This window comes from Pelodiscus sinensis, chromosome 27 (assembly GCF_052426305.1).
Source record: "Pelodiscus sinensis isolate ZL-2025 chromosome 27, ASM5242630v1, whole genome shotgun sequence".
NCBI classification, from domain to species: domain Eukaryota; kingdom Metazoa; phylum Chordata; order Testudines; family Trionychidae; genus Pelodiscus; species Pelodiscus sinensis.
This window is the reverse complement of record NC_143078.1, coordinates 5,697,764-5,710,541: the sequence shown is the minus strand read 5'-3', so window position 1 is coordinate 5,710,541 and position 12,778 is coordinate 5,697,764. Positions and strand designations below refer to the sequence as shown.

Here is a 12,778-nt window from a genome sequence, read left to right as displayed (position 1 = left end):
AGATGTTCCTCCCTTTCATCACCAGCTGCAAGTGACAACAAATAGAGCAAATATCTAGTAAATGACTTAACAAAACCCTCCGTTAAGACTAACAAACCAAGAGAAGTTGTTATGAATCATAACTTCTCACCCTACTTCTTATTTCAGGTAAAGTCTTTTCCAGGCCAGAGCTCATCTTTCTGGATTGGGCCTAGCAAATTCTCCCTGCTCTTCTTAGATGCCCTCTGTTTCCAGGGGTTTTCCTGTATCCTCCTGGGGTGGGGAGAAGTCTGTGATGCCAGTTGAAGACAATCATTGCTTCCCATTCCTTAAATAGCATTTATCCAGCACAGGAAATAGAGATTCCATCTCCCTAGCTGTGTGATAAAGTACAAAATTCAGCATGGACCCAGCACCAGGTGCATGGTCACCTGTCTTTGTGGGACCTACCACAATTCAGGCATACAGGAAAACTGACTATTCAAAGATCATTGTTCTGAGCAGCGGGCCGTTAGTTTCCTAGAGTACTCCTAATCTCCACTATTAGCTCATATACAGATATAAATGGGCTTATACTTCATAATTCTAACTTCATATACAAGACGGATACCTACACAGAAATAGGATATACACATTCAGAGGATTACAAGCTCTCCAAGGACAGGTTATATGCCCTAATTTTCGCAAAGAATATTTGAAGTATGCATATCCAGGCAGGCCAGGAGTTCTAAAAAGGTGAAGGAGCCTTTACACCAGCAGTCAGTGGTGTTGGTCTCTACTTGCTGTAGCTGGGGAGAAGCACGTCCCAAATACCTAAACTCTGCAGGAGAATTCAAACAACAGAGGGGCAGGTAACAACTGATAACCCCTCTGCCTATTTGCAGGCACCGGTTGATCGGAGAGTCTTCCCGACGATGTGTGATTTCTGGAATGCGTGTCGCGTGGAGTGGGGAAATGCCCTTTTGTGAGCGTAAGTAGGTTACAAATCTCGGTCTGTGTGCTTTCCCCTCTTTTCTGCTTGCCATGCAAATGTAACTTAAGGGAAGCATTATGATCCCTGCTTTCCAGAGTGGGAAATGAGGCACAGGAAGTCCCTGACCATAAGAACTCGGTCCTTCTTTGCCGATTGAGTAGCAGAAAAAAGGCACCAAGCAAAACGTGTAACACGTCAGATGCTCGTAGCTCATGCCAAGAGCATCACGCCTCAGGAAATACTGACAAATACAAAGCTGGGAACCTGTCTGATTCACCTGTGTGTTAGGGTTGTTAAAATAGATGGTCAGTTACAACCAAGTGTTTATACTTGATGCAATTCTCTGATGTTGCTGCATGCTTTCCTCCCATGTATAAATCTGTATCCCATGTTATAAAGCCATATTTCAGTGTTGGGTATGGAAATATAAAAAGCAGTTGCTCTACAACACTCAACCCTCAGTCTCAGGAGAGCAGCATTACCCAGTGGAAAATGCTAATTTACGTCAACACATGGCATTCCGCGCTCAACAAGGAAGACCTGTAGACCTCTGACCATCCAGGGTAGCCCTCAAAAGGACACATACAGCTTGCGTATTACAGAAGCTCGTGTCATCTTTTGAAACTTAAAATTGTAACTCATTTCTCTCTGTATGTGTTCCTCCTTTAACTCTAAACAACTCTCTTGTTTCTCTTACCTTGTTCATAGCCCATTATTTAGTTTAATATAGGACTGGCATTGTAACATAGGACAGGTGTGCATCTTCGGTGAGAGATCTCAGGTACCACAGACTCCGGGGAGTGACTGTTTGATTCTCAATTCACTCCTCCTGTGTCTCTCCAGGTATTCCGTGTAAACCCCCTCCACATATTCCCAATGGAAAGCACAATGGGGATTTAATGGATGAATTCTATTATGGGTCAGCTGTAACTTACACATGTGATAACGGTTACCCGCCGACTGGAGAGGCCTCTCTTTTATGCACAACCGAGGATGGACTAAACGGAGTTTGGCGTCCACCTGCCCCTCGCTGTGGAGGTGGGGTTTGTATGAGGGCAACCCTCCCAGCTCTGCTTTGTCATGGATAAAAAGTCTAAGAAATCCCCCAGTGTGAAGATGCAGTTAAATCCCGGCGCTTAGACTTCCTGCCTTGTGCAACGTCTCCACAAGATTTCCACGATGCACGTTAGAGTGAATAGTTTTAGAGCAGACGTGAAGAGTTCAATGGGAAACCAGTATCGTTGAGTGCACCTCTAGAGCAGCCCCGAGTGCAGAACCGGGATAGTCCCAAGGGTGTAGGAAGGCTGTTGAAGGTCTCTAACCCGAGCCACACAGGGGTAGAACTGGGGAACAGAAGAGAGGTGGTGAGTGGAAGTTTGTGTATTGCATATCCAGTGCGCTCTCCTAGCTACTCTTCGCTCAGTGGCCATGGTTCTAAGAAACCCGAATGCAGTGTCATGGTGAGCGTGTGTGACATGGATCTGTGTGTTGATTTGTGCAAGTAGTGACTGAAAAATCTGTCCTGTGGTGTGGGGCTGTGTGACAGGGCTCACCGTGTGTGCTGGTTGTGTTGTGTGGGCGCTTGTTCTGCTTCGAGTGTTTGGATGGTGCGGGAGCGGTGTGTGCAATGAACAGAGGCTACTTTGTGAAGAGTTATTTTGCGTGCAGCCTCTGTGGTCGGTTGGGAAGAACTGCTGCATCTAGACCAAGGAATCCCCTCTCTGGGCCGTCTCCTTCATGCCACTGACCCAGTGGAATTGTTACATGAATACGAACTGCACTGGGGCAGTGCACATATCGCTTACCAGAGTATCTCCGCCTCTCAGAGCAGCCCCCCACATAGCCCACAACAATCTGTATTTTCAAAGAGGAATAACACAGGCTGGTGCAACAAGTGACATGGGTTGAAAGGCTGACAAAGGCTGGAGGGCTGCAGAAATGTCTGTCTTCCTATCTGGCCCCGCGGTTCAGCAAAAGCATTTCTATTGCAGAGGTTAGATGCCCAGCCCCACAGATTGAGAATGGAAGACGAGAACCTGGCGAGCGCCCTGTCTATTCGTATAAGGACAGCGTGACCTTTGAGTGTGATCCTGGCTACACCATGAAGGGTCACCGAGTGAGCCGGTGCCAGACAGATCAGACGTGGGATCCACCTGTGCCAGTCTGTGAGCGAGGCAAGTGTCAAACTCCGAATTGTTCGTAAGCTGCATCTACAAACGAGTTTCTCTTCTGTCTGAGCCGTGAGCCCCACAAACACTGACCCAGGATGAAACTGCTCTGCCTGCTGCTCACCTCTAAGCAACAGACTTTGGGGACTGGTGTGAGGGGCGAGGTGGAGGGTCCTGATAGATAGGAACAGACCCAGAGTGTAAGAAGTTTGCTAAGTTGGGAGTGGCGCTGGCAGGACTCTGAGAACAATGGGGGTGGCAGCTAACTCTGTCCCTTCTCTTTCCTGCAATCCGGGTGCTTTCCCACAATTCCAGTGGGGGGTCAAGAGTCCTCTCACTGTTCCAGCTGTGAGAAATGACCCTGGGTGGAATTTCTGTAACTCTATTTAGAGTTGAAAGCAGGGCACTCTGGTCTTCCTCTGCTCGGGATCCGAGTGTCAGTGTCATCTTGAAATGGGAACTGGAAGTGGTCAAGAAGAGGATATTCAATGACTTCTTGGTCCACGGAAAGTTTTTGGGTCTTTTTACTTTCTCTGCTGAATTTCTCAATTGACTTGGAATTTTTATCCATTAGGAGCCGTCCTTTTGGTAATAGGACGTTTTTTCACTTTCCTTAAATGTAAAATCCGACCCTTGAGGTCCTGCATGGAACCATCCCCCTTCCCCCTCTTGACACTGTGCTTACCATCCAGCTCTTTTCTACAGACTGTGGGACTGGTAATGGGATCTGGAAGGGAAAAGCAAATATCAGCTCCAGCTGTCCTAGTCTTTGCTCAGCTCATCTCCATAGTGCCTGGGCTTTTCCACCCTGTGAATAGATCCCAAAAGAGCTGGATGGTGACCAGCCCTGCTCTTTGAACAAGTTCCCTTGAAGGTCTGAGCCGACCAATCAGCAGTCCTAAAGTGGAAGAATTTCCACTGTAAACACTAAATACACAGGGGAAGGAGCCCTTGGAGCCTTCCTAAGATGGCTGGGAATGCGTCGATGGTGTCAGAAACCGTGTCAAGCTATAAGGGTGTTTGGGGGAATGTGAATGCGATGGAGGTAGGGAACTCTACCGCAGTTTGCATTAGCCTCACTGCTGTTAGGGTCAGATCAACCATGTGGATCTTTTCCCTCCTATATATTGGGCGTCATGAGCTCTGGTTCAGCTCTACCTTCCCTACGGTGTGGCATGGTGACTCTCTAATGAACATTGGCAACAGAAAGCCCAACAACCAGGCCTTGGCAGTGTTCACCAGTGGAATGTCTGAAAATTACAGCTGAGCCCGGCTGTTCCCTTCTTAGCAAATGTACCCAGCATTGCTTGAGGCCTTAACAGGAGTAAAGCTTAGGGTTTCAGGAGTGAAAAGGAAAAGATACATGCTTTCTTTCAATGATGAGGCTCTGAGCAGACGGTGGGGGTGCAGGAGTCAGTGCAGGAGGTTGGGTGTGGCGGCGGGCTCAGAGCAGGAATTGGAGGGTACAGGAGTCTGGGCAGGGGATGGAGCGTAGAGGAGAAGGTGGGGGCAGGAGTCAAGACAGGGGCTGGATGGAGTGGGAGGGCTCGGGGCAGGACATGGAGGTGAGAAGTCAGGTCAAGGGTCTGGGAGATATGGGGGGCTCAGTGCAGTGGTGCTAGAGTCAAGGTAGGGGTTGGGCGTTTGGGGCAGGGAGTGGGGTGCAGGAGTCAGGGCAGAAGGCTGAGAGGTTTGGGGATGCTCAGTGTAGAGGGTTGGGTGTGAGGGGCTCAGTTTGGGAGGGCTGAGGTCAAAGTGTGGGAGTGCAGGATTCAGGGAAGAGGACTTTAAGGTGGGGGGTGTTAGTGCAGGCGGTTGGGGTGCAGGAGTCGGGGCAGAGTGTGGGAGGCTCAGGGCAGGCACCTGAAGGCAGGGGGCTTTGAGATATGGGGGACCTTACTTGGTCACCTATGGGGGCAGATTTGCAGCATTATGGTAGCTGTGAGAAATAACCCAGGGGACCAAAAGCAATGGGCCTGAGTAAGGGGAAGTTTTGTAACTGTACTTAAACCTGAAACAGCTCACTTTGATCTTCCTCTGCTCGGTATCCAAGTGAGGACGGAGCCTCCTCCTCCTTCAATGCAAAGGTACATTTCAGGTCTCTTTGCTATTCCCTTTGTCTCGCTCAGTATATCAGACACACGTGAGGATTTAAATTCATCCAAGAGAACTTTGAGACAAGCCACCAATTCAATAGATTTCACAGTTTGTATCTAAACAAGCAGTGAGACAGGAGCAAAAGTCACAGCTGCCAGAAGGAGCTCCTGCACTTTCAAGAACATCACATCCAGTTGTACCAGCAGTGAATGGTTCTGTGAGTGCAGAGGGGTACTGTTCCTGCTGAAGGAATGGATAAAGGTGCCTAGAGGAAGGGATACTCGAGAAATACAGATAAAGTTGAAGCAAAACACTCATCAATGGACACGGCTGTGTCGGTAACGTGTCCATTCAATCCCACATGCGCTTTGGAGTCTAAAGCGGTTGTTACGCTTCCCCTTTCAGTGACATGCGTGAACCCAGAACTGGAGCACGGCAGAACAAATGGGGCGCTGGCCCCCTATGGCCCTGGAGACGTCGCGGTGTTGGAATGCGAGCCTGGTTACACCTTGCGTGGGAGCTCTCAGCCTCGGTGCCAAAACGATGGTAGCTGGGATCCTCCTGTCCCCGTGTGTGAAAGAGGTGAGTGTGGCTTCAGCTTTGAGTGTCCGTTGTATTTCACCCCATTGGATCTTCCTCTGTTAAGTTGCCAAGTGTCTAGCCCATATTGAAATGGGAACTGGAAGTGATTGAGAAGAGGATGTTCAAGAACTTCTTGGCCCCCTGCAGGATTTGTGGGTAATTCCGCTTCCTCTGCTAAAGGTCACAGTTATCTAGAATTATTATAAACTATGAGAAGTCTGGTCGTTAGACACAGTTGTTACTCTTTCATGGGATGTAGAGTACGGCCTTTAGTTCATAGAGAGAACCATCCCTTATTCCCCCCTTGACACTTGTCTTGCAATCAAGCTGCTTTTGACAATTCAGTAAGAGGGCGAGTGTTGCCAATGAGTCAAAGAGTGAAAAAAGCAATGGGCTGGTAGTGCCAGCTGCACACTAATGGGCCCAAATTGCGTGTTCAATTACAGATGCCTAAAAAGGAGCCGGATTTTTTTCTTCCTATTGGATGTTTCTCAATTACCATTGTGATTCTGTGCGCTCCCTTGTTTGGGAGGTGTCATTTCCTTGTGAGGCATCGGGAGCTTGGAGCTTTCCCTCCCTCCATATAAAGGTGCATTTCAGTTTCCTTTGCATTGCCTTGCTCTGTGTGTCAGACACACGTAAGGATTTAAATGGAGTGCAAGAGAACTTTCTGATTAACAACCAATCAGCTGACATATAAGAGCTCCTTGAACTTCAGGAGCATCGCATGCACCTGTACCAGCGGTGAACATTTCTGTCAGTGCAGAGGGGTACTGTTCCTGCTAAAGGAGTGGATAATGGTGACTAGAGAAAGTGATACTCGAGTAATACAGATGGGGTTGAAGCAAAAGACTTATCAACAGAGATCGCTCTGTGGGTAAAGGGTCTATTCCATGTCATGTGCGTTTTGAGGTCTAAAGCGGTGGTTACGCTTCCCCTTTCAGTGACATGCCTGAGCCCAGAACTGGAGAACGGCAGAACGAATGGGGCGCTGGCCCGCTACGGCCCTGGAGATGTCGCGGTGCTGGAATGTGAGCCTGGTTACACCTTGCGTGGGAGCTCTCGGCCTCGGTGCCAAAACGATGGTAGCTGGGATCCTCCTGTCCCCATCTGTGAAAGAGGTGAGTGTGGCTACGGCTTTGAGTGTCCATTGTATTTCACCCCATTGGATCTTCCTCTGCCCCGTAGGTGAGTGTCTGAAAATTACAGCTGCGAGCCCGGCTATTCTTACCAGACAGGCATCTATTTACTGTACGACAGCTGGAACATGGAGCCCTCCAGCCCCTCGCTGTAAAGGTCTTTGGAGACTTTGCTTTCCCTTTCAGTGACATGCGTGAGCCCAGAACTGGAAAACGGCAGAACGAATGGGGCTCTAGCCCTCTACAGCCCTGGAGACGTCGCGGTGTTGGAATGCGAGCCTGGTTACACCTTGCGTGGGAGTTCTCGGCTTCGGTGCCAAAACAATGGTAGCTGGGATCCTCCTGTCCCCATATGTGAAAGAGGTGAGTGTGGCTACGGCTTTGAGTGTCCGTTGTATTTTACCCTATTGGATCTTCCTCTGCTTAATAGCCTAGTGTCCCATCTTTAAACGATTCCCCGGTGTGGGTCTCAGATCAACAGAAACACAGCTTTCCAGGCTAAGGTCCACCGATAAAGATCCTTAATTAACAAGTACACAGCCTTCTTGCCTCAAGTCCATAGGTAAGTGACTCCAATTCACAGGTGTACAGCCTTCTCGGCTAAAGTCATAAGAACATATGAACATAAGAATGGCCGTACTGGGTCAGACCAAAGGTCCGTCTATCTCGGTATCCTGTCTGGCGACAATGGCCGGTGCCAGGTGCCCCAGAAGGGGTGGACCGAAGACAGTGATCAAGCAATTTGTCTCCTGCCATCCTTCTCCAGCCTTTGACAAACAGAGGACAGGGACATCATTCCTTACCCCCTGGCTAATAGCTTTTTATGGACCTAACCTCCATGAATTTATAAATATCTTAACTTTAATTTATAAATATCTGTTAAACTCTCTTATACTCCTAGCCTTCACAGCCTCCTCTGGCAAAGAGTTCCGCAGGTTGACTGTGCGCTGTTTGAAGTCCCAGGTTCTTTAGCCTCTCCTCATATGGGACCCATTCCAAACCCCTAATCATTATAGTTGCTCTTTTCTTAACCTTTTCTAATGCCTAAATATCTTTTTTGAGGTGAGGAAACCACATCTGTACACAGTATTGAGGATGTGGTCGTACTATAGTTTTATTTAGGGGCAGTAAGATATTCTTCATCTTATTTTCTATCCCTTTTTAAATAATTCCTAGCATCCTATTTGCTTTTTTGAGTGCCTCTGCGCACTGTGTGGACGTTTTCAGAGAACTATCCAAAATAACTCCAAGATCTCTTTCCTGATTAGTTGTAGCCAGAATAGCTCCCATCATAGTGTAGTGTGTAGTTGGGGTTCTTTTTTCCAATGTGCATTACTTTTCAATTATCCACATGAAATTTAATTTGCCGTTTGTTGACCAGTCACTCAGTTCGGTGAGATCTTTTTGAAGTTCTTCACAGTCTGCTTGGGTCTTGACTATCTTAAACAGCTTAGTATCGCCCACTAACTTTGCCACCTCACTGCTTACCCCTTTCTCTAGAGATTCTTTCTGAATAAGTTGAACAGGATTGATCCTAGGACTGACACCACTAGTTACACCTCTCCATTCTGAAAATTTACCATTTATTCTTACCCTTTGTTTCCTATCTTTTAACCAGTTCTCAGTCCATGAAAGGACCTTCCCTCTTATACCACGACAATCTAATTTACACAAGAGCCTTTGGTGAGGGACCTTGTTCAAGGCTTTCTGGAAATCTAAGTATACTATATCTACTGGATCCCCTTTTCCCCTTGTTAACTCCTCCACAGACAAGTGTCTCTAATTCACAGGTGTATAACCTTCTTGGCTCAAGCCCAACAACAGGGTCCTGCTGGAGCGAGCCAGTGGAAGGGTTGGCCCATGGGTTGGGGTAAGGGAACCCGGGCCTTCCCTCTCTACCGGGTCTGAACCCAGCACTTTAAGGACAGGGAAATGGTCCAGTGCCTGGGTTGGTGGGGATGAGGCGAAACTCACCAACCCCCGTGGGGTAATTCAAGTATTCCCGCCCTGGGTCACTTTCTACCAAGCAGCAGCTGCCTACCCGGAGTCGCTCTCCGTCACTGGAGTTGGGGTCACAGCCAGGCTCCCGAGTCGAGATGAACGCCTCAGCGATGGCTGGAGTGAGGGTCTTTCGGCTCGGACTTGCGATCCCTTCTGCCTCGATATCTACGAAACCCCTTCCTGGCCGAGCTTCCATAGCCTGGGGAAGACCTATCCCCTCTGCTACCGCTAGCATTTCCCCTCCCTTAGGCAGGTCTGAGGAGTCCTGGCCTGCCCTGAACAGGGGTGTTGACTCCCCTGGCCCACTCACCGTCTATCGTCGGATGAGTTTTGCTAGGGGTCGGTGGATGGACTCGATCCATGTGGGCCCCTGCGCCTTCTCCGCCTCCACGCCAAATGCTCCTCCTCCCGAATCTCTCCCTTCCCCTGGCAGTCCAGGGACACTTAAAGATCCTGCAGGGGGAATGCTGGTGTAAATGCCCCCGGCCGCACACTTCCACTTTTAGCTGATGCTCTCCCCGGGTCCTAAAAGGATGTGGATTTGCCTCTGAGGCCTGGGAATACGTGCGGCAGGCCAACACAGTGAGGTACTTTCACCCAAAAGTGCAGCGCTCCCCCTAACCAAAATCCGGGGTGTAAGCACCCCATCACAGAGTCAAAGAGAAGTTTCAGTCGAGCCACTAATTTAGTAGATTTCACAGTTTGGGTGTAAACCACCAGTGAGATGCACGAGCAAAAGTCACTGCTGCCAGAAGGAGCTTCTCTGTTTTCATGAGCATTGTATCCACTTGTACCAGCGGTGAATGGTTCTGTGCTTGCAGAGGTGTAACGTTCCTGCCGAAGGAATGGATAAAGGTGCTTAGAGGAAGTGATAGACGAGAAATACAGATGAGGTTGAAGCAAAAGACTCATCCATGGACATGGCTCTGGGGGTAAATCGTTCATTCCGTCCCACGTATGTTTTGGAGTCTAAAGCGGTCGTGACGCTTCCCCTTTCAGTGACATGCGTGAGCCCGGAACTGGAGAACGGCAGAACGAATGGGGCGCTGGCCCCCTACAGCCCTGGAGACGTCGCGGTGTTGGAATGCGAGCCTGGTTACACCTTGCGTGGGAGCTCTCGGCCTCGGTGCCAGAGTGATGGGAGCTGGGATCCTCCTGTGCCCATCTGCGAAAAAGGTGAGTGTGGCTACGGCTTTGAGTGTCCGTTATCTTTCCCCCCACTGGGACCAATAAGATGTGGCAGGAGTGAGCACGAATGACAAACAGACTGTGGGATTGGAAATGGGATCTGAATGGTCCTGGCCAGCCCTGCCCTCTAAAGCCCCCCCAACCGCTAAGGGACCCTAGGGAAGGCCCTAGCCCACCAATCAATAGTTCCAAAGTAGCAACATTTACAACCCTGAATACACAGGGGCAGCAGCCTTTGCAGCCTTCTTAAGATGGCTGGGAATGTGTCCGTGGAGTTAGGAACAGTGACCAGGGTGTGTGTGTGGGGACGGTGGGGAGAGTTATTCATGAGTTGGAGGGGAATGGAAGTGGGTAACGTTTGGCATATCTCACTGCAGTTGTGTTGGGCTTGACTCATTACAAGCATGTGGTTCTATTCCCTGCTACAGATTAGCCTTCATGAGCTCTGCTTCTTTTCCTACAGTGCTGCACTGCCCCTCCCCTCCACTCATCACCAACGGGAAGCCCGACAGCCAGGCCCTGGCAGTATTCACCAGTGGAGTGTCTGTAAATTACAGCTGTGAGCCCGGCTATTCCCTTACCGGGCATGCATCTATTCACTGTACAGCAGCTGGAACATGGAGCCCTGCGGCCCCTCGGTGTGAAGGTCTGTTTATGTTCTGTTAGTTAGCGCTAAGAGGAAGAAATTTCTTCCATAGGATTTCACTTGAAAGATAAACTGACTAGTGGGACAGAATTCAGAGCAGGGAATTAAAGCTCCATTTACGTACACACATGGCAAAATAAATGCTTTGAAAAATAAAGGTACTGGATGTACACTGCATGTCTAACCCACAAAGTTGCAAAGAGGCGAGGCTGTTAAGCGAAGTTGCTAAGGGGCTAAGTTGCCATAGACAAGCTGTGGATGGGAGACGTTTAACCTAGATGACTCCTGGCCAGCATCCCAGCAGGTTTCTCAGACAGGCTCCCTTCCTTCCATGCCCCTGCATGAGTCTCAGAGCAGGTGCGGGGGCCATGTGCTCCTCTGACTGCTGAAAATCTGGGGTCAGCGTGCGGAGGCCCGTGGGCCGTACTGTAGCCCTTGCGGCCCTATGCGAACCCACACACAGAGGAGGGAAATATTTGAAAAAGCATCTATCTGACTGCATAGGCACCCGGGTTGTGAATTACAAAAACTAGCAACTGATCCCCACGTTCCCCTCCAGCGTGCGGACAGACTCACAAGCCTCAGCCATCGATTCCCACCAGGGTCACACACTGAGTGAGCAGGGCAGATTTGCAGAGTGTGTCCTAAAACCCAGCAGGCCTTTACTGATTGGTACCAAGTGCAGGGAGCTCACCTGCCAGCCCTGCACTCTCTATGACAGAGAGGAAACACCAGGAGCCTCTGGTCCCCAGGATCCCAACCGTACAATGCCACCAGAAAGATGATTTTAGGCAACCTAGCACTGGGAGGCAGCCAGTGCAGAGCAGAGGTGCCGAGCACCCACTGAACAGCTCTGCTAGCCAGGCAGGCTGATGCCTTCTGCACCCTTTCAGAGGTCCTGTGCGTAGCCCCAGAAATCCAGCATGGACAGCTAGTAGATGGACATGGCCCTGTCTACAAACCCAGGGACAGGGTGAGTTTTAAATGTGATCCTGGCTACACCCTGGATGGCAGCAGGCAGATTGAGTGCGGAGATGATGCAACCTGGGATCCCCCGGTTCCAGTCTGCATACAACCTGGTAAGTGTGAGTCGAGGGTGACTGCTGGGTCACTGAGATGGTCAGTGTCGGGTAGGGAAGTGCCTGGAGGCTAAAATATAGTCTCCATCTGTGTCCTGGGGTGGGTTTTCAGCTGTGAATGTGGAAAATACAGATATCCCCCTGCCTCTCCTCCCAGTCTCCTGATGTCTTCATCACTGTGATAGCTGGTCCCCTGCATCCTGCCAGCCCTCCTGATAGACATGTATCTCCCAACGGTCTTTCTCACTGAGCAGCCAAAAGGTGTGAATGGAAACACAGTTCAGCAGGACTCATGCATCTCTCAACAAATTGCACTCGAGATCCTTAAGGGAGACAGGGGAGATTTCCAGGGACAGTAAAGTAGAATGGTGGGACCATTTGAGTTCCGGGGTTAAAGGGAATCTAGGTCAGTGGTTTTTAATCTTCTTTCTATGTGTTGCATCCCTAAAAGGATAGTTGGTTTTGCAGAATACAGGCACCCTGGGCCTTTTCCCCTATCCTGTAAATCAGCCCATTTTAAGCTCCTCTTCGAAGTGTTCCGTTTATCACTGAAATATTCTTCCCATCACCCTGTTTTTTCTCACGTGTGTTTCTGTTCTTGCCAGTTGGCTGTGGTGTCCCCGCGAGGTTAAGCTTTGCAGAGCTGAAGAGCGAGTATAGAAATCAGTCCTACTTTCCTGTTGGGGAGACTGCAAACTATACTTGCCGGCCTGGATACACTAGACACCCTGGTATTCGACCCACTATTACATGCCTTCCAAATGGAACGTGGTCAGAACCACTCGAGTTCTGTAACAGTGAGTGTCTACATGCTACTTGTTTCTGCTGTTCCCTAAAGGTCCTAATGGCACTTGCAGCCACGCTACAAAATGTAACCCATGTTTAAATAGTTCATAATGAGCAGTAAAACTCTGTGTCGTTGCCCA

The 12,778-nt window shown here is 49.4% G+C and overlaps 1 protein-coding gene across 1 annotated transcript in view; it reads left to right on the top strand.

Annotated features, from left to right (window-relative positions):
• Positions 1–12,778, top strand: part of CR1 (complement C3b/C4b receptor 1 (Knops blood group)) — a 238,352-nt gene that overhangs the window by 60,635 nt on the left and 164,939 nt on the right. The window contains exons 40-49 of the mRNA XM_089773562.1: positions 864–949; positions 1,796–1,990; positions 2,944–3,126; positions 5,623–5,799; positions 6,744–6,920; positions 7,125–7,301; positions 9,939–10,115; positions 10,591–10,773; positions 11,667–11,852; positions 12,458–12,649. Coding sequence (XP_089629688.1) covers positions 864–949; positions 1,796–1,990; positions 2,944–3,126; positions 5,623–5,799; positions 6,744–6,920; positions 7,125–7,301; positions 9,939–10,115; positions 10,591–10,773; positions 11,667–11,852; positions 12,458–12,649 — 1,733 coding nt within the window. The remainder of the gene's footprint in view (positions 1–863; positions 950–1,795; positions 1,991–2,943; positions 3,127–5,622; positions 5,800–6,743; positions 6,921–7,124; positions 7,302–9,938; positions 10,116–10,590; positions 10,774–11,666; positions 11,853–12,457; positions 12,650–12,778) is intronic.